Source organism: Chinchilla lanigera, unplaced genomic scaffold (assembly GCF_000276665.1).
Source record: "Chinchilla lanigera isolate Chin_1 unplaced genomic scaffold, ChiLan1.0 scaffold00106, whole genome shotgun sequence".
Taxonomy (NCBI): Eukaryota; Metazoa; Chordata; class Mammalia; order Rodentia; family Chinchillidae; genus Chinchilla; species Chinchilla lanigera.
The window spans coordinates 2,855,717-2,876,042 of record NW_004955507.1 but is presented as its reverse complement, the minus strand read 5'-3'; the positions used below and the strand labels follow the sequence as shown (position 1 = coordinate 2,876,042).

General features: G+C 42.8%; 1 protein-coding gene across 5 annotated transcripts in view; it reads left to right on the top strand.

Annotated features, from left to right (window-relative positions):
• The window catches only part of Pik3ap1 (phosphoinositide-3-kinase adaptor protein 1), a 112,883-nt gene that overhangs the window by 42,622 nt on the left and 49,935 nt on the right, over positions 1 to 20,326 (top strand). For 4 of the 5 annotated variants that reach the window (XM_013506162.1, XM_005407578.2, XM_005407579.2 and 1 more), the window contains 4 exons: positions 15,796 to 15,935; positions 18,683 to 18,827; positions 19,545 to 19,687; positions 19,807 to 19,939. In XM_013506162.1, coding sequence (XP_013361616.1) covers positions 15,796 to 15,935; positions 18,683 to 18,827; positions 19,545 to 19,687; positions 19,807 to 19,939 — 561 coding nt within the window. Of the gene's footprint in view, positions 1 to 5,949; positions 5,992 to 12,047; positions 12,118 to 15,795; positions 15,936 to 18,682; positions 18,828 to 19,544; positions 19,688 to 19,806; positions 19,940 to 20,326 lie in introns of those variants that run through there. The other variant, XM_013506163.1, reaches the window with a different exon arrangement.

Sequence of the window (20,326 nt, the reverse complement as noted above, 5' to 3'; positions counted from 1 at the left end):
GCACCACCACGCCTGGCCTGCTCTTTTGATTCTTAAGGTTTGTTTCAAACCCTGATAATCTAAGATTCAAAAATATTTCTCACTAAGGTGTGAATGACCATGAAGCTGAGCCTTTCTGAAGAGGATTTGCATTACCCGCAGCGTAATAACTCAGATCAAGCTTTTATTAGTAGAATGTGGAGGTGGGGGAGGTTTTTGTGCCTGAGAACCTTCCAGGTGCTCCTTGCCTACTTTCTGTGAGTGGGCCACTCTCCTCTTCCCCTTCAGGATCTGTATCTGGTACCCCTACTTTTGGAAGATTGCTGAACCCTAACCAAAGAGGAAATAAACTGTTGTGATTGCTGGGTTGGCTAAACATGGTGCACAAAGGACTGCAGTATCAAAGGAGTGCAGTGAAAAAGAGCAAGGTCTGTGGCCAGTGGGGGCAGAAGCTCAGGGGAGGGGTGGGAAAAGGTTGCCAGGATTCCAGGGAAGCACTTTCCCACCTACTTTGTTCCACACTCACCTTTGACACACCTTTCCATAGCTCATATCCTAAAAATAACAGTTTTCTCTATTAAGAATAGTAAATTCTATTATAATATTACTTTACTTTCAAATGTGACACATCTTATCCATTCCAGTTCATCATACTGATGGGGCCTTTGCAAAAACTGTCACCTCCCTCTGAGATGAGAACCCCCTGGTTGTTCTTGGTCCTAATTCCAATGCTGATCTTAGTGATCTATAATTATGTCTAAAATGACAGTGGAAACTGTATTTTGTCCTCATGCATCCGTTCCTCAGCCAGAGTGTGTGTCCTCTCACCTTACTGGGCCTGCTGGGGAGCAATGTTTGCTGGAGGTGAAAGGGTCACATTTTTGTGCTTAGTGCAAGTGTAGTTGGCAAGGACAGTGGACCCGGAGTGGCAGTCAGGGGTGGACAGGGCCTCAGAAGTCCACTCTGTCTTAACTGTGGGACTCAGTGGTCTCTCGGTAGTCCCTGGGAGAAAAGCAGATTTAGAAAATAAAGACAAGAGACAATAGCTGGGGTCAGGTGGAGTTACCTCTTGATGAGCAAGAGGACTGACTTTAACAGTAGGGGCATTTATTTTATACACTTGCAAAGTTAGTATCATGGGGGTAATGTTGCCTAGCGACTAACGACTGTAATTGTCCAGGCAGGATACTTTTTTTTATTATTGAGACAGCTTGACTGCTTGAGGCACTCTGGCTCTGTCCTGCCCTCACACCTATGACCAACAACCAGCTCCAGTGGCTCCCAACACTTAACACAGAAGAGACCAATTCTGAGAGGGGAATTGAGTCAGCATGGTTGAGGGCTAAAGGTGGTTAATAGAGTTGACCTCATTTGAAGAAATACGAGAAAACCCAGGTTTCTCTGTAAGGTCCCATATCTTAAAGAATTTGGATTTGTAAAGAAACCAAATGTGATTAATTTTCTCATTAGTGAAGATTAATGCAAACAGCAGACAAAGGAAAGTGGCAGGATGAGGCTAATTGCTAAGCTTGGAAGCGCTGCTGTGTGTCATGAGAGTACGAGGTGGCTTAACCGGCGTCTCTCCCTGGTGATGGCAGCTCCAGACAGAGGCATTTGTGGCTTCAGGTTGGCCCCATACTTTCCTAGCTGTAATCTGGAAGACAGTGGAGAAAAAGAGATGGGCTCAGTGCTTATAGCGGAGACTCCTGAAGGAGTAGTCTCTTCCACTGCTCCTAGTTTTCCTTCCTCTTCAGAGAGTGACCTCCTCTCCTCTCGGTCAGCAGGCTCACCTTGACTTGGTTGGGAGGGTTCAACCAGCCATTTACTTTGTGCCGCTCCTGCCTGACTCCCGTGGAAACAGGGCAGGTCAAGTGTTAGACTCCAGCTCTAAACGCAAACTTAAAACTCCCTGGAAAAGTCTCCTTTAAGTGGAAATTATTATTCTAGATGACGTAGTCTGAGCAACTTTGTTAAGTTGTTAATTATTAAACAAAATCAATGATTTTTAGTTTAATTTGGCTTCTTTCATTTGGAAAAACTGAAGGTCATTCCTTCAAAGATAAAAAGCAGGAAGTCCCAGTGTGTTTTTGATGACCCTCTGGGAAATAGGCAGAAAAAAAGCCCCTGCTGTGGTGATGGAACAACTAAATACAGTGTCTAACTTGGGGGCTCCTTTCCTGGATGGTTCTTGCTCATGAGGGTCAATAAGGCTGAAAGAGGCCTAAATCAGCTCCTCTGTAACCATAACATCTATAATTGCTTCAGGTCATACCCAGCCCAACAAGGGGACACTATGTAACTCCAGTAAGGTGTAGGAGCCAGAGCCAGCAGTAGGCAGACAATGACAGATGACCACATTAAAAAAAACCACACAGTGTGGGTCACACAGATCACCAAACAAGGAGTCCTCAAACAGCTGCTCAAACTGTGTACAGCATCTCAGAGCCTTCTCTCTTAGAGGGCACCAGTGATCCTTTTCTGGGGGCAGGTTTCCTGACCCTGCTTTCTTTTGAAGATAGACAGTAGAATTACAGGTGGGAGGGGGCACCTGAGGGTACTGCAGATGAATACAGCAAGCAGTAGAGAGGAGAAGAAGTTGTGGCTATAAGTAGTTTCTGGCACAGTACAACTCAACCTGGTAGCTCTTCCAGGAAATAGCCAAACTTGGAAAGTCCCTCTGACCTTTCATTTGTAGATAAACTGGTTTGGTTGTTTGAACTGTGATACTGCCAAACCATCATTTTAGGTTATGTCCCATGTCCCTGTGGTGGCCTCATACAGCTGCCATACAAGGATGTAACAATAGGGTCATTCTCATGTTGTGAGGTTAATAGAAATGCATCGTTAATAATAATAATAATTCTCAAAGAAATGGCCACTGCCTTTTATTGAGCATTTACTATATGACATAGTAACAATAGCAATCATGAGAGGTAGAAATTACAATCTCCATTTCATAAATAAGGAAAATGAGGCTTTAAAAGTTTGGTAACTTGTTCAAGGTAACCAGCTGGTGAGAGTCAGGTCTCAGTCCGGGTAGCCTTGGACTCCAACCACGTGCTCTTCAGTGTCGCCGCACATGGGCAGCTGTGAGAATGTGGCTGTGCCACCTGCTGGGAGTGGAGCGGACCAAGGGCTCAGTGCCACACCTCAGACCTCCCCCGGCCTTAGACCCGGGCTCTGCTCCTCACAGGCCTCTTCTACCAGTAACTGAGCGCGGCCGGGATTCTTTCCCTGGAGACACGAGACTCTGCAATGGCCAATGCTACTGTGAAGACTCCCTGACAGACTTGTGGAACTTTCCTTGGACTGTTCAGTGGTCTCAGGTGCTTTCACTCTACCTTTGTTTTTCCTCTTCTTCATTCCCAACTCGGTCTCAAGTTTCCCCAAGCTTCTCTACCCAGTTTCTGTTCCAGGTATTTTGCCTAATAAACATTTTTGGGTGTTTAATCTCATTTCAGCCTTTGTCTCTCAGACTTGCTCTAACACAGGGTGCCATGCAGAATTTTTCAGGGAAAGCTTGGTTCAATTAGGGAGTCAGTTTCTGGTTTCTCTTCAGATTCCACATTAAAAGCCTCCAGGCAGGAGGCCTTGCAGTGGTTGTCCCTGAGGTGATGGTGTTGTTTTCCCTGCTGATAATTTAGTTGGTTGGTCTTATCTCATTCATTGATTCATCCATTCATGCAAGAAGTATTTATTGATTTCTCAGTATATTTTAGGCTCTGGGGATACAAAGATGAATGAATGTCAGAGAATCTGCTCTCAAAGAAATCACAGTCTAGTAGAAGAACAATTTGGCCAACAGATAAACAACACTAATTGCTTTAATTTTGCCTAGCACTTTTCAATTTTCAAAGGGCTTCTGCATATTTATCATTTAATTCCAATAAGCCTGTGCAGCAGGTCAGGCAGGTAGAAATACTGTCATTTTAAAGGAGGGGAAACTGAAGCTTAGGAAAGTCATAATTACCTAGTGAATGACAGAGATAGGATTTAATCCGGGCTTCCATGGTTTAGGTGAATGTGCTTTTCCAGAATCTCTCCACAACTGTTTATGTTCTAGGAAATATCATCTTTTTTTTTTTTTTTTTTTTTTTTTTGAGACAGGGTCTCACTCTGCAATTCAAGCTGGCCTTGAGCTCACTTTGTAGCCCAGGCTGGCTCAAACTTGAAATGATCCTCCTGCCTCAGCCTCCCCTGTGCTGGTATTACAGGTGTGCACCACCACGCCTGGCTTGGTTTTATTCTTAAAGCTTGCTTTTAGTCTCTGAGTTCTTGGCTGGGTGAAAATACACCACATTTTCATGGCCTGCCTCAAACAAAGCCCATTTGTCTGTCTCAATCATCAAACTCCAGCAAATCCAGACATCAGAGTCTGTTTAGATTAGAATTGATTCCTGAACCAAGAAACCAAGAAAAGCCTGTTAAAAGACCAGTTATTAATGGCCTCATTACAAGCCTGTGTTGTGCCATTTAGACCAAATTTACATAGAGAGCGGAAGCACATTTATAAGTGTCGGAAACAGATGAAGAAAGAGGAAGCCTTTCACGGGGGCTGTGGTACCTCCTGCTTTGTTAGCAACACTGGGGTTTCCGGAGCCACAAAACAGGGGTCTGCAGGCCTCCAGACTGGGCAGCTGATGAGAGAGCTTATTCCAGGGCCTGGCCATGGGGACAATGCTTCTTTAGGATCTTGATAAATTTGATCAAGGAAGCTTTCTTAGGTTTCTTGGGCTGCCTGTGGCTGATTAGAACAGTCCCAGAGATGCTGGAGTCGGAAATAGAGGTGGGTTTTAATGGAAGCTGTTTGCCCTAGTGGGAAAGCTGATTTTTCCTTAACCTGCTCCAGGATTATAACCTAGGGACTGGCTGAGTGGACTCAGTCTGGCTAGGAAGCAACCCTTCCCAGCAGGATTGCTTCCCCCTGTGGAGCATGTTTCCTGAGAGCAGCTGCCCCTTCTGCTGTTCTGTTGAGCCGACCTGGGCCAGGAACACTGATTTCTAAGTGTGGTCCTATGGTAAGCCAGCAGCTAATGACCCAGTGAGTCCTCATCCCCCTGCCTCCACTGTCCCATCTGCTCAGTGGAAAGGGTCACCTTTGTCAAGCTTACTTGATGCTGACAGGAGCAAACAAGAACATGTTAACAAGTCTAAGGCACTGGATAATGAGATATCCAGATAACCCTCAGCTCTTAACACCTCGACTGTGCTACTCAGGAAAGCTTCCAGCAGGTTGAACTTGGAAGAAGGTTGAAGAACCCCACCCTCAAGCCCAGCTAAGAGAGGGCCAGGAGGTCACAGATGGATTGTATCCTCTGTGGACGAGGGTGAACACTTGCTCTGTTGGTTGTCATGGCAGCCTCCACTGTGGTGCTATTTTTGTTCAAGCTGAAGAGCAGGTAGAGTAGGTTGGGGAGGGGAAAGGAAGAGCTGTCATCCTTTGCTTTAAATAAAACCTAACGCTTTGAATAGTTCATTTAGAGTGACTCGATGGGGGCTGGATGAAGGTCACAAAGGACTGAGGTCCTCTCTCCTGCTGCCCTGCCTGCTTTACTCTTGAACTTATGTACCTTGAGGAGGGCTACGTGAATTACCTGGTGAATGCAGGAAAACAGTCCCTTGTCTGTGTGAGCTACAAAGACTTGGGTTGATGTACAGTAGATTTTTGACCCAGAACCTTCTGCCTAGTGCAGCACATCCACTGATGTGTCATGAAACCAGGCAACTTCAGGGATCTGGAGCTGGCACAGAACATCTGGATGGCAAGGCAGGTTGGATGTGACAGGTGAGTCTGCCCAAGTTCCGAAAGTCAGCAGCACTGCCGACCTCTGGAAGGCAGCATGGGACTGAGGGAGGTGTTGCTTTGGTCTTTCTCCTTCTACCCTTTTTGTCTTGTCTCCAGGGAGACAGAGTGGCCACAGTGGATTTACTCAAAGACTGAATTGGGAGTGGCTCCTTAGGACTCTGCTTTATGTTTTTGGCACCATGAGAATAATGGGGATGATAAAGATGGTGAGCACAAGGGTTGATATTATTGCAATGAACTCATTCTAAAACCATAGATAACCATCACCTTCTCTCTTCTCTGACTTTTTTCTTCTTTCAGTATTGAGGCCTTCACACGGAACTACATTCCTAGCCCTTTTTCAGTTTTAAATTTTGACTTAAGCTCTCCTTAAGTCATTAAATTGTCCAGGCTAGGATTGAATTTGCAACTCTCCTACATCAGCCTCCCAGAGTGCTGGGATTACAGGTGTGTGCCACCATGTCCAGCTCTTTCCCTGACCTTAATGCTAATAAGTTATTTGGTGGGTGAGATCCTGACAGTCCACCGAGCCTCTTAGCATCAGTCCGATGGTTGTGCCTGACTGTGAGGCTCACCAGTGACATAGCACACTGGATGTACTTACTTTTCTCCTGGAAGCTTTGTAAAGGAAAGGGGTTAGTTGGATGGGAAATTCAATGCCCAGTAACCAAGGTGGGTAAATAAGAGTGAAGACAGACCTGTGGGTGATGCCAAAAATGAAAATGCAGTCTTCATGTTTGCCAGGAAGCCAGGGGAGGAGGGGCTACTGAAAGTCAAGATTTGAGTCCCCCCATTGCAAGACAGTCACCTCCCCCGCTATGAACTCACAAGTGTAATTCGCTTGGGTCAGGGCCATGTTTGAGGTCTCTTCTTGTGCTTTCTAAGACACATAGCCATGACACTGACTTTCTAAGCTACTAGAGAATGTAAACAAGAAGAATGTAGTGTAAGCAGGAGAAATGTTTAGACTCTAATTAAGAATCATTTTCTCAGCATTTTGTAAACTGTGCTTCTGTCACATTTTCAGACACCAGTTTACTTTAGCATCTTACTTGTTCCTCAGAGCAGACAGAGCAGGATGTTGGCTTGGTAACACTGTTTGCCACCAGCTTGGCAGAGCTTGCTCAGGGTGCGATGGGGTGGTCAGCCACTCCTCTTCTCAGTTCTGACCAGACTTTACAAAAGACTTGTATATGCTCCTGGAGTGTTCTCGGATTATTTTAAAAAACAAACAAAGAAAATTGTATAACATTTAGAAAAAATAAAACTGCACTTTCAAGTTATATTTTACAGAATTTCCTTTTCTCTTGAGTATCTTTTTGTGGACAGGTCTTTAAACCCCTTTGCTTCGCTCGAGTCCTCTGAGAGACCCCAGCTCCCTTCCCCTCCCATACACCTGTTATTTAGAACATGCCCACAGTGCTTCCTGTAGCCCCAACGTGCTGCTGCCTTTAACCATCTTCCAGGAAAGCCCTTCCACCTCCCCTGTGGTCTCCCCCATGCCAGTGAGGCCAAACATTTTCTCACTCTTGCATTTCTTCAGTGACCTGAGACAGGCTTTGATATTTGTTATTGGTTGATGGGCAATGCATATTTGACAGGGCAATACAAGGATGAATTATGGATCATTTTATTAATTTAAATGGAAAATCTCATACCTTTTCTCCAAAGGGTATGCTCAGCACCCGTATACTCTTTGGCCTAAGGTAACCTAATATCTCTTCTTTCTCCATTGAAGCTTTTCTCAATGTCTTTAAACTTGTTATATTTTTCTTTTTTTTTTTTTTTTTTCCGGTACTGGGGATCGAACTCACGACCTTGCACTTGCTGGGCAGGCGCCATGCCGCTGAGCTAAATCCCCAGCCCCTTAAACTTGTTATATTTTTCATGTGTCAGTGCTTTTCTAAGTTCTTAGCAACATTAGTCCACCAAATTTGGTCATATTTATAGTCTTACCACGTGGGTTAGTGCCAGAAGATGAAATATCACAGCATTCTCTCAGTTTTCATGTAGAGCCTCACCTTTCTGATTCAGTTAAGCTCTATAAAGGCCAAGACCTCCAGGCGTGGTGGCACACACCTGTAATCCCAGCACTGGGGAGGCTGAGGCAGGAGGATTGTTGTGAGTTTGAGGCCAGCCTGGGCTATAAAGTGAGCTCAAGGCCAGCCTGAACTGCATAGTGAGACCCTGTCTCAAAAAGACAAGATAACAATAACAACAATAATAATAATAATAAGTAATAATAATAAAATTTAAAAAATAAAGGCCAAGACCATGGAAGCCTCACTTTTGGATTCTCCTGTGGGTCCAAGTAGGTGCTGGGACATGCTGTGCATGTTTAGTGGGCGCTTGCTGTATGATAAAGAAACTTCATAGTAAGCTCAGGTTTCAGAACATTTTATTTCGGGCTTTGACAAATAGCTGTTTCATGATCTTGTCATTATGGCTGACGTAGGACAGATGAGCATCATTCAGCTGAGAAATTTTGTCCTGAGTTGAAAAGCCCCTAGAAGTTTCTCCAGGCCTTAGGAAACTATTTTTCTGCCACATCCTTTTAATGGCTAAAGATGGGTCCCAGACCCAGGTTGCAATGCAGAGGGAATGTAGCCCTTTCTTTTATGACCCATAATACCGAGGTTACTGGGCTGCTCATTTCTGCCTTCTTCTAAGAGCTCTTTCAATCCTCATGACTCCTATCAGCCACATTGGAAGTCTCAGACACAAATGGATGCTCCTCTACTGCTTCATCCAGCGCAGAGACGCACGTTCCCCTGCCTGGCCCAAGCGCCACTTCTCCTTCACTCCTCTTTTGACTGCTGGTGGAAAGCTCCGAATTCTCGGTTGAAAGTCACCTTAGTTTCCTTTTCTGTTCACTGTCTTTTTTCTCACCAACCATAACTTACAGAAATGCTTATGCCAGGCCTTCTCCCTGCCTTTCTATCTTCAGTTTACCTGGTTTAAAAATTTTAAAATAAATGTAATCTAACAAAACAGAAGCAGTATAGCACAGGGCAGCTTTCCCCAACCTTCAGTCATTAGTCATAGGTGAACCATCAACATGGTTTTTAGCTTATTTTTATACCATAGTCATATTATTTTTAAAAACAGCTGCACTGAGATATGATTCCCACACTATACAATGTGGACACACTATACAATGCGTCCCTTTACAGTGTAAAATTTAGTGGGTTTTGGTATATTATGTTGTTAATTTCAAAAAATTCTTGTAAAATACATCTAACAGTATTTGCCAGTTAAACAAATTTTAAGAATAAAATTCAGTGGTATTAGTTACGTTCACAATATTATATATCCATTGCAGCTATCTACTTCCCCAAATTTTTTGTTGTGCTAGTAATATTTTCTTTGAGTCAATTACAATTTAGGCAAATTTATTTTAAAAGGAAATTTTCCTTTAAAAGAAATATGGAAAGCCAGTGTCTATTGATGAAGATAGAAAGTAATAAAAATGTAGATAATAAAAATAGTAACATTGGTACAGTATTACACTCTCCAAGATCTGCATGCTTACAAAAGCCAGTGGGCTTCAGGTTTATTATTCCTGCTGTGGTACAGGGGAGCTCAGCACGTCAAAGAGGCGCTATGGGCATCCTCTGACCAGGCGAAGTCTTTGTTCTTGATCTATCTGGAGGTGAAAGAACAGAAAAGGGACTGCTGTCTTACTGTGCAGGTCAGGGTCATCGAACATTTGTTGTGTACTTTAGAACCATACCAGAGCACATGGCTCACAATGCAGGCAACCTAGTAGATGGAGAAGAGCATGGATTTGTAGGTTAAATTTCCATACAGCATGCACTGTGTGACTTGGAAAACTTACTTAAATTTCATCTGTGAAATGAAAAGAGTCATATCAATCTCGTAGGTGTGATTTTAAAAAAGTGGAACCCTCTATGTTATGTTTTTCTCAGTACCTGGAATATTGTAAATACTTGGCAAATGGTACATGTGGTTGTTTGTTTGTTTGGCTTTTTGAGATAGTCTCACTATGTAGTTCAGGCTGGCCTTGAACTCACTATATAGCACCTCAAACTCGCAGCAATCCTGCCTCAGCCTCCCAAGTCTTGGGATTACAGGTGTGTGTCACCATGCCCAGCAGTTGTACTTTTTTAAGAAGAATATTTGTTTATATTTTCCCCAAGGTTTAACCTACCTGACAAGAAAAGTTAGGTTGTGTACTCTGAAAAAAAGATCAGCAAACATCATTCTTCTTTACCTCGCCTTTCCAGAATGCCTCTGAGAAACAGACAGCATGCAGTACAAAAAGCAGAAAGCACCAGGAGGTTGAAAACTTAATTGGAAAATATGAGAATGCAGCCTTGGGTCAGAGCTGGCTGGGGCAGCAGCACCCCAGTGGATTCAGTGACATTACGTATCTGTTGACTAAAACTCCATCCTTAGAAGGTGTCCATTTGCCCTGGTGTTGGTCCCAGCATTGTTAAACAAAGGGAGAGTCCGCAATAGGACAGCACCACCAAGCGTCAGTGACGAAGCCCAAGTCTCGTGTTGGGAGCTGCAGAGTCACAGCTTCAGATCAGGAATAGTGAGTGACACCGCCTTCCATTGCCCAGCCGCATCTAGGAGGAGGTAGGACAGAGGCACCTGGGGAGAAGTCTAGCTCTGCCCTTACCGGCTGCTTGAGCTTGACTGAGTTGTTTTATTCTTCCCAGGCATAGAGCTTTCACCTAAAAAAATGGGAACAGATAGTGATTCCTATTTCACGGGGGTGTTGTGAGAAAGAAATGAGACCACGACTGTTGAGCAGTCACTGCAATATTCAGTTAATGGTAACTTCCATCAATACCATTATTAGCATTAGTGATGAATGTGTCTCCAGCCCTCTTACCTGGTATGCGCTGCTCCATGTAGCTTAGGTTTGGGTTCAAAAGCATACATTTGCTTGTTGCATTTAAAATTCATAGTTTTTTATAAACCTGAATACTGTACAGTCTCTCTCTTAAAGAAATACATTATTATGAGTCTTTAGTGTTGACAGCTTTTTTGATCTTGTGTAGATATATGTAAACATATTTAACTCCTTATACTTATTGCTCTTTCCTAATTCTGAAAGCAAAACAAATGAACAAGAGACAAATACAGGGTGAGTCCATTACACTTGTTTTGTCAGCGACAGTGCTGGTTTATTGAGCAGTGATGTGAACGCAGCTCAGAGGCGGTGGTCTTACTGGTTCCATGGGGTAGCGGGGAGCTTGTTGCATATCCCCTATGGCATTTCAGGACCTGGATGTCCCACCACATCTCTCTGTGTAAAGGCGTGTACAGGGAAAGCCTGTTCACTAGGCACGAATGCCTTGCTTCCGTATTGTCCTGTCTCCTCTCTCCTTTCCTTATCAGCCTCCAACATTTAGGGTAGCACAGTCTAGTCACAGAATGATTGCAAAAACAAACAAATGCAGGTGCTAAAATCCCATGGCAATTAAAATATGATCCGAATTAAAACGTGATGGTCGGGGCTGGGGATTTAGCTCAGCGGCAAAGCGCCTGCCTGGCAAGCGCAAGGTCGTGAGTTTGGTTCCCGTTACTGGAGAAAAAACAAACAAACAAACAAAAAACAAAAGAAACGTGATGGTCACCCAGATAATCTAAAAAACCCTTAAATCTCATTTTAAAGGCACTATCAACTAAATGAAGAGCCCAAATACAAATTCGCCCAAGTAATGTGTCTGAGGACTTCAGTCACACACTGTTTGGAGAGAGAGAGGCAATTCACCTACTGAGTGAATCCTCAAAGTATTTGAAGCAGCCTCCAAAATTCAACACAATATAAAGAAGAGAAAATGGCAAGACTAAGGACTTGGGCAACAGCGTAAAAAAGGCTGAGAACTGAGTCTGTCACCAAGTTGCCTGGCAGCAAGGCAAAAGGTGAAACATACCATGTTAGCGTTTTCTTATTGTTTAATGAGAGGAAGCAGGCAAACTCCCTGCCACTGAATTCAAGTGTTTGCCATATGGGCCCTTTATAGTTGACATGTGGGGGAACCAAATGCACAAAGAAAGTCTTTCTGTAATTTCTCCAGAGGGTCTCTAGACTTCCTAAGAGCTGAGCGGATACTGTTAAATGTTAAAGTGGTACTTTGTCTTGGTAGTGGTCACAGCTATCCAATTAAGGATACTACCGGGATCTTAATAATGCTTTCCACTGGGAAGGAGCCTTGGGGTTTCCAGAGTGCCTTTAGTCAGATGTTCAAGCTCTGAGTCTCAGCAGTGTGGTATTGTCTTTCAGATGCGGGCTGCGATGAAAGAGGGATCTCCATGTTCAAATGGGAAAGTTTGGGATCACCCCACTCAGGCAGGTGGGTTTCAGCGGCGCTTGTGTCTGAGCTGGCTTTTCCTTCAAAGGAAATTTGTAATCAGCTCAGGTTCTTGACCCTGGCCCTGCTGAGATATCCCAACTTCTCTGCAGTGTACTGTGAAAGAGGCCACAGGGACTTGTCAATCAGCACTACTTGCGTCACCTTGCAGAGTGAATGACATCTTGCCTGGCCTCCTGAATGAGTGGATGCTGGTAGCTACCTAAGGTCACTCTGCGAGGCACCTGCTGGAAGGAGTGTTTTTGTGGCCCAGGTGGCTGCTGGGAATAGCTGCCAAAGACGCAGTTAGGATCGCTCCCATTTATGTCCAGCTGGGCCTCATGGGCAAGACAATTAGCCAATGGATTCAGTTGCTGCTTTTCTCATCACCCCACCCCCATGGTCAAAGTAAGCACTGTGGAAAATATGAAATACATTTACGGAAGGAAGGAATGAAGAAAAGGAGGGAGGGAGGAAAAAAGTCATGCAGAATCCAGCCACACAATCTCTTCTGACCTTTTAAAATGTGCTTTTAAACTGTAATTGAGATTCTGTGGTATAAGATACATGGTTTTATGTCCTGCTTTTTTGCTTCACATGTCGTAAGCTTTAACCCATGTCACTTGAAACTCTTTGAAAAAAACGTTTTTAATATTCTTCCAGACAGGTTGTTTTCAGTTTCATCAGTAATGTGATTCAAAGACATCTTGATTCATTATCTTCACATACACTTTGAACAGTTACTTTGCTCCTTAACAGAGACTTCTGGAAGTAGAATTACGTGGCAAAAGGTGTGAACATTGTAAGGGCTTTCTCTTCCTATGGATATGTTCAGCTTTCCAGAAGGCCTGTGCAACTCTCAGCACCAAGTGAGGGTATCTGTCCTGCAGTAACCTCCAGACACTATACTAAGAAAACCTGAAATAGTTTTTTAATTTGAACAAGTGAAATAGTCATGTTTGCTTTTATTTCTATTTCTGTGATGAGTAGTAAGAGAGAGAGAGAGAAAGAGAGAGAGGGAGAGAGAGAGAGAGAGAGAGAAAGGAAGTAATTTGTATTTATTCTTTTGGGAATTGTCTACTTGCTGAGCTTTGGATGTTTTAAAAAGATTTCTGTGACCTCTTCATATCCTAAAGAGATTAGCTCCTTGTCATATTTATTTTAAATTTTTAACCAGTTTGTGATTTGCCATTGAACAAATTCCATATAATTCATATATTGTATAATTCAGCCATTTAAAATGTACAATCAATGGCTTTTAGTATATTCACAGATTTGTGCAACTATCACCACAATAAATTTTATAACATCTTCATTACCTCAAAAAGAAGACCCATATCCTTTAGTTATTGCACCCCAGAGCCCCCAAGCTCCACAGCATGATGTGACCACTAGCTTACTTTATGCCTCTGTGGATTTGCCTGTTCTGGGCATAAAAATTTAGAATTATATACTATATAGTCTCTTGTTGCTACTTGCACTTAACTATTGTTTTCAAGATCTATCCACACTTTAGCATGTATCAGTACCTCACTCCTTTCCGTTGCTGAATAATATGGTATTGTATGGCTATACCAGATTTTCTTTATATGCTCATTAGTTAATGGATGTTTGGAGATTTTCTACCTTTTTGTTTGTTTATCAAAGTTTTAAATTCATGTCAAGTCTATATTATTTATTTAGATTATGATTTATTCAGTTTGATTGATAAATCTTTTCCCAAACCAATGATAACATGTTCACATTTTCATTTTTAAAAATTTTATATTTTGTTTTATTTTTATTTTGCATTTCAATCTATAGTCTGTCTAAATTTCATTTTGGAATTATAAGAACTAGGAAGAATTTCAGTAGTACCCCATCCCTCTTCTGCTGCCCCCAATAGCTAATATTTTCCAGCAGTACATGCTAAATCATCTTCTCACCAACCATTTCCTTTATTTTGTATTGATTTATTTTTAAAATACTTTTTTTCCTTTTGGTACTGGGAATTGAACTCAGGGTCTTGCTAGTGCCTCTGGGCTACATCCCCGGCCCTAAAATACTTTCTTTTTTAGAGCAGTTTTAGTTTCACAGAAAAATCAAATGAAAGGTAGGTTTAGAGATTTTTCCTGCAGCTTGTACCCCTACATACACACTGCCTCCCAGCCTATGAACATCCAGCAACAAGAACAGTACGTTTGTTACACCTGATAAGCCCACATTGTTATCACTCGAAGAGTGACAATTAGAGTTCACCCTTGGTATTGTATATTCTATGGGTTTGGACAAATATATAATGACATGTAGCCAGCATAATAGTATCATACAGAGTATTCTACCTGCCCCCAAAATCTTCTGTCTCTTCTACCCTGGTAACCACTGATCTTTTATTCTTTCCATAGTTTTTCCCTTTTCAGAATGTCATATAGTTGGGATCATATAGTATGTAGTCTTCTAATGCTTCTTTCACTTAGTAGCATGTATTTAAATTTCCTGCATGTCTTTTTGTAGCTTGTCAGCTCATTTCTTTTTAGTGCTGAATAATATTGCATTGTCCAGTAGTATCACAGTTTATCCATTCACCTACTAAAGGATATTTTGGTTTCTAGGTATTGGCAGTTATAAATAATGCTGCTATATCTATCTGGTAGGTTGTTGTGTGGATCTGTGTTTTCAGTTGCTCTAGGTTAATACCAAGGAACGTAATTGCTTGGTTGAATGATAAAAGCATATTTAATCTTAAGAGAAATTGCTGAACTGTCTTCTGGCATGGCTGGACTATTCTGTATTCCTACCAGCAATGAACATGAGTTCCTATTGCTCCACATCCTCACCAGTGTTCAGTGTCAGTGGTGTGATGTTCTGTATTTTGACCATTCTAATAGATGTATAGTGGCATGTCATTGTTTGAATTTGCATTTCCCTGAAGACATATGATGTGGATCATCTTTTCATGTGTTTATTTCCATGTATATTAAGCAACACACACTCACAATCTTGTACATAATCTCACAAGGAGGCCTGTGATGGATCCTGATTTAGAGCCCCTGGTGGAGAGCTTTATAGGTTCTCAGCATCATCGCATCTGTGCCATAACCCGTGCATACATACCCCTGCTCTCAATCTGTGCATGTCCTTCCCAGTGCCCAGCTTGCCTGCTGTCATCTTTGCATGTCCTAATCTTCCCAGTGCAGGTGTTGACTGTGGTACTGATCTAGAACCTAGTCACACTAATCTAAGGCTTGTTGAAAATGATTGCTTCTCACCATGGTTTCTAGACGGGGAACTCTGGCAAGATATGACCTGAGTCTTTCGGTTTTTCTGCACAGCACAGATTTTTACATTCTAAGGATTACCTTGAAGTAAGCAGTGCCTTTTTGACCTTTCCTTTCCTAACAATGATTCAACCTTGCAGGAAGTCCTGAGAAGAAGCTTCCACAACTCAGTGCTGATGCCGAGTCTTGCCATCCTTGCTCTCTCCACCATTGTCCTCTTGCTGTCACCCCTATCCTGTAGCCTAAGTGGTGGGTGACTTTTCTCATTAGGTCCTCTTTTGTGACTTCCTGAGTCACTCTCTTCAGGATGGATCAGAGCTATTTCCTAAGTGGCAATATTTGGGGGCTCTTGTGGGTGAGGACCTGCCACTAGTTCTCCTTTCTGCCCACTACTTCCCATTCAGTAGTGTCCTCTGTCCCATAGATTCTGGCTGTGACTCAGTCACTGACACAGAGCCTGAAGACGAGAAAGCCCTTCCCTACTCAAAGCAGTGGAGCCTGCCAACGACAGAGACTTCTTCTGGAAACCTGATGGTGGTGCAGCCGGACCGCATTCGCTGTGGGGTAGGTGCTCCTGTGGGCCTGAGCGATTCATGTCAGAATGTGGCCTTTTGAAACAGATGCTTTTGTTGCAGTAAAGGGAGTGAGATTCTCATGTTGCACTTCAGTATAGTTGAAACCTTCCCTTGGGGTTTTTCATTACCTGGGCCTTGGGCATGCCTAGTTCTTTTAGTGTGTGTTTGGGGTTTTTTTTGGTACCAGGAATCGAACTCATGACCTCATGCTTGCCTGGCAGGTGCTATGCCACTGAGCTAAATCCCCAGCTCCCTACCTAGCTCTTTTAAATCAAAGAGAAATGAGTCCAGAAATATTGTGTCATCACTCTGAAAACTTCTGTTCCATGGATCAATAACACAGAACATGTAGGAGACCATCAGACATGGACATTGCCAGATATTTAGGTAACCCTAAAGTTAGAGCCCTCTATCCTTTTCTGCTGGTCTTGCACTAGGCAGAGGAAGTGGGGCCTGCAGAGAGGTTGCTTCTCCATCAACTGGCCAACAGCCTAGCGCAAGGGTGTACTTTGAAGCTTGATGGCTAGAACTCATTGGCTAATGTTATGTGCTAAATGGGTTGGATAAATGTGTAAACATCCACTGAATAGCATTTTTAGGGGCAGGCATATATTACCAGATTGACTTGATTGTAATGGTCTAGCAGATAAGCCACTGTCATTTGAATTCTATTATAATGTTGGTGGTTTTTCATTATCTTTCCTTTCTTATTAAAATTGCGTGATGGGGGCTGGGGATTTAGCTCAGCGGCAAAAGCGCCTGCCTGGCAAGCGCAAGGTCGTGAGTTCGATTCCCGGTACCGGAGAAAAACAAAAACAAAAACAAAAACAAAAAAAAAAAAATTAAAATTGCGTGACATCTATGATAGTTCAGAGGAGCAAAATGCTTTCTTCATGGACATAAGCTCATTGGTAAACTTGCCTCTGTGGGCTCCTTGAGGCAACAGGGCCTGCAGGCCTTGGCAGTAGGAAGCCTGGGAACTGGCTTCACTGCACTTACCAGTGATTTTCTGTATAGCTGAGGCCATCAAATTTTGGGTAAAGGCTCCTTCCATAGTATTGTAAGATGCTTCTTTGGGCTCAATTTGACTTGTAGGTGTGTTTGGTTTGAATTTCACGTGTTTTATGAATGAGGCATAAACTGTTGTGACAATAAGTGACTGTAGTCCCAACTTCTCCAAATATTGAAGCAGGAGGAGCACCTGAGCCCAGGAGTTTTAGTCTAGCCTGGACAACATAATGAGAACCTGTCTCAAAAAAAAAAAAAAAAAAAAAAAAAAAAAAAAAAAAAAAAATAGAAAACCTATGTTTCCAGTTCCTTTGACTGAAAATCTAATATTAGACTAGAGATGACTGGCTGCGGATGAGAAGCCCTTTGTATAGGATATACATCTTCCAGTTTTGTGGTCTTCACTATTCCCAACCCTTAACACAGCCCATTTCACTCCTTTTCTGTACTGGCCAGGCATGTGTAGATGTTTCACTTTCAATCTCCCCATATTGCTTCCTGCTTTCCCATGACTCTGATCACTAGTGTCATCACACTAGTGAGTACCTATGGGTGTGAGGGTGTTTGGAACCAAAGCAAGATTCCGTTCATTCATCTCTTTGATTTTCCAGATTCTCATTCTTTCTCCCTTTCTGGCTGTTTATGTGGAATTTTCCACTGGCAGCGTCATGATGCTGCTCAAAGGTTTCACATTTTGGAGCATATCAGATTTTGGGTTTTTGGATTATGGATGCCCAATCTGTAAATCTATTTGGCAGGCCTAGGGTGAGCTTTTATAGCAAAGGAAAATAGCTAACCAAATTGCTCGATGCCTTGGGAAAATTAATCCTCTAGTAATTTATTTTTGCCCCCCTCCACAAGCCGTATGAGGAGCAGAGCTCCAGATGGCTTCTTTAAGCTCGGACCTCATACTCTGTAGGGTGCATAAGAGTTATGTGGGGATCTTGGTAAAACACAGATCCTGAGTCACTGGTCCGGAAGGGCCCCAACAGTCTCTATTTTCCTTTCTCTTCCTTTCCTTTCCTATATTTTCTTGTCTGCACTGAGAATTAAACCTAGCGCCTCTGTTATGCTAGCCAAGCACTCTACCACTGAGCTATATATCCCAGCCCTTTTGAAAAATTTTGAGGCCCGGGCTCACTAAATTGCCCCAGGTGGTTGCAAACTCATGATCCTCTGGCCTCAGCCTCCCAGGTTGCTGGGATTATAGGAATATACCACTCCCCCTGGCTATAGTCTGCATTTCTAACCAACTCTGGAGTGTTCTGAATACTGCTGGACGCTCAGCCCCACATGGAGTAGCAAGGCTAGTCTAGAGCAGCCCTTCTCCAAATATCTGTGGGGAAGGACTTGTGAAATATGTACAGTTCTGCAATGGTGTGTTGATTTTATTTTACAAAAAAGAGAAATGCTATAAAATGAAATAAAACCACATATAATATATAAACCCTAGGTTTAAAGAATTATTAAATTCAATAGACATAAATTATTTAATCAAATTGCTACAAATGTTTAGAAATGTTTACTCTCATCTTTGTAACTTGTCTCTTTGGAATGATAAGCAGCTGTTTTCTGTCCACCTGCAGGCCTGGTCCTGTCCTCCCTGAGCCCCAGCTCTTTCTGATGAGGGGGCTCCAGAGTGCTGGGGGGATCCCTTGACCCAGTACCCTGGATGCCTATCCAGGAGGGAGAGGGCACCACAACCCACGCCTCTCTCTCCTGTTCCAGGCAGAAACTGTCATCTACGTTATTGTGAGATGTAAGTTGGATGAGAGGGTAGCAACAGAGGCAGAATTTTCTCCTGAGGATTCTCCCTCTGTAAGGGTAGAAGCCACGCTGGAGAATGAATACACAGTTTCTGTGAAGGCTCCTGGTAAGTAATCCTGAGGTAAAAGGATCATGTTGTGCTTAATTGCTGCTGAAATATTATTACTCTATAGTTTATGTGCTATTCTATCACCAACACTAGCCACTGTCACTTTAAATAGTTTTTCTATTTTGATGTCTGTGAAAAAATAATCCATTATTTTAATTTGCATTTCCTTGATTACTAGTGAGGTTGAATATTTTTCCATGCTCTCTACTTGTTGCATTTCCTCTTTTGTGAATTGAAGCTTTGTGGTTGGTATATTTTTAATTTTCTCTTTCCCCTTCAAACCCCTTCCGGTGGTGTACAATACTACCCCAGGGAGAGCACGTAGCAGTGACAGCAGCAGAGCAAGTCTGCTGGTTCCAGGGGCCCAGAGTGGCAGACACGTAATCTCACCTCCCAGAACCCCTCACCTTTAGCAACCACTGGCTTGTTATAAAGTGCTTTAAAGCCAGATTTTCTACCTGTTCCTTCAGCCCGAGGCCTACAATGGTAAAATAGGTGAAAATCCTTGAAAAATGAAGTTGCAGACCCACGGATGTTAACTGCTGTGACTCCAGGTCCCCCCACATGGTGGTCCCTCACCTTCTATTTCCTCCCCTCCCCAGCTCACCTCCAAGGGCATTCTCTGTTCGTTTCTTCACCATTCAGATGGAATATGCCTGTCTATGATCACTGTGCCCGTCCTGGGCATTTTATAGTATTTTTCCTTCTGTTTAGATCTTTCATCTGGGAATGTTTGTCTGAAGATATATTCGGGGGACTTAGTGGTGTGTGAAGCCATTATCAGCTATTATACTGACATGGAAGAAATTGGGAATTTACTGTCTAGTGCTGCAAATCCTGTGGAGTTTATGTGTCAGGTAAAGGTGTGAATGGAGACCTGAACTTTCTGGGAAGGTAATTTTTGCTCGTGGCCTTTCAGTCTTGAATCTGTTGGGCAGGAAATAGCCTGATTTAAAATCTGTCTTTTTGTATTCAGGCTTTTAAAATTGTGCCCTACAACACAGAGACCCTTGATAAACTGCTGACGGAGTCCCTGAAGAACAACATCCCTGCAAGTGGGCTGCACCTGTTTGGAATCAACCAGCTGGAAGAAGAAGATATGATGACAAGTAAGTCCACAGTCAGATGACACCCTCAGTGGACCGATTGCAGCCTGCTAGTTTCAGCTCCAGTCAGAACCCTGCTGTACAACCCATCCTTTGAGAAGGACTCATGCTTCCTGTGTGGCCAAAGATTCTTCTCAGTTGCAAATCTGAATATAGTCATACATTGCTTAATGATGGGGCTGGCTTCTAAAAATTACCTAGTTAGGTTATTTCACCATTATATGAGCCTCACAGAGTATATTTATATAAACCTAGGTACTATAGGCTGCTAGCCACCTAGGCTATGTGGTGTATGTGCTATCTGTATCTATCTGTGTGGTATATATCGTATAGATGGTATGTGTGTATATGCATGCACATATGTATATATCGGTCATAACCTTTTTTTTT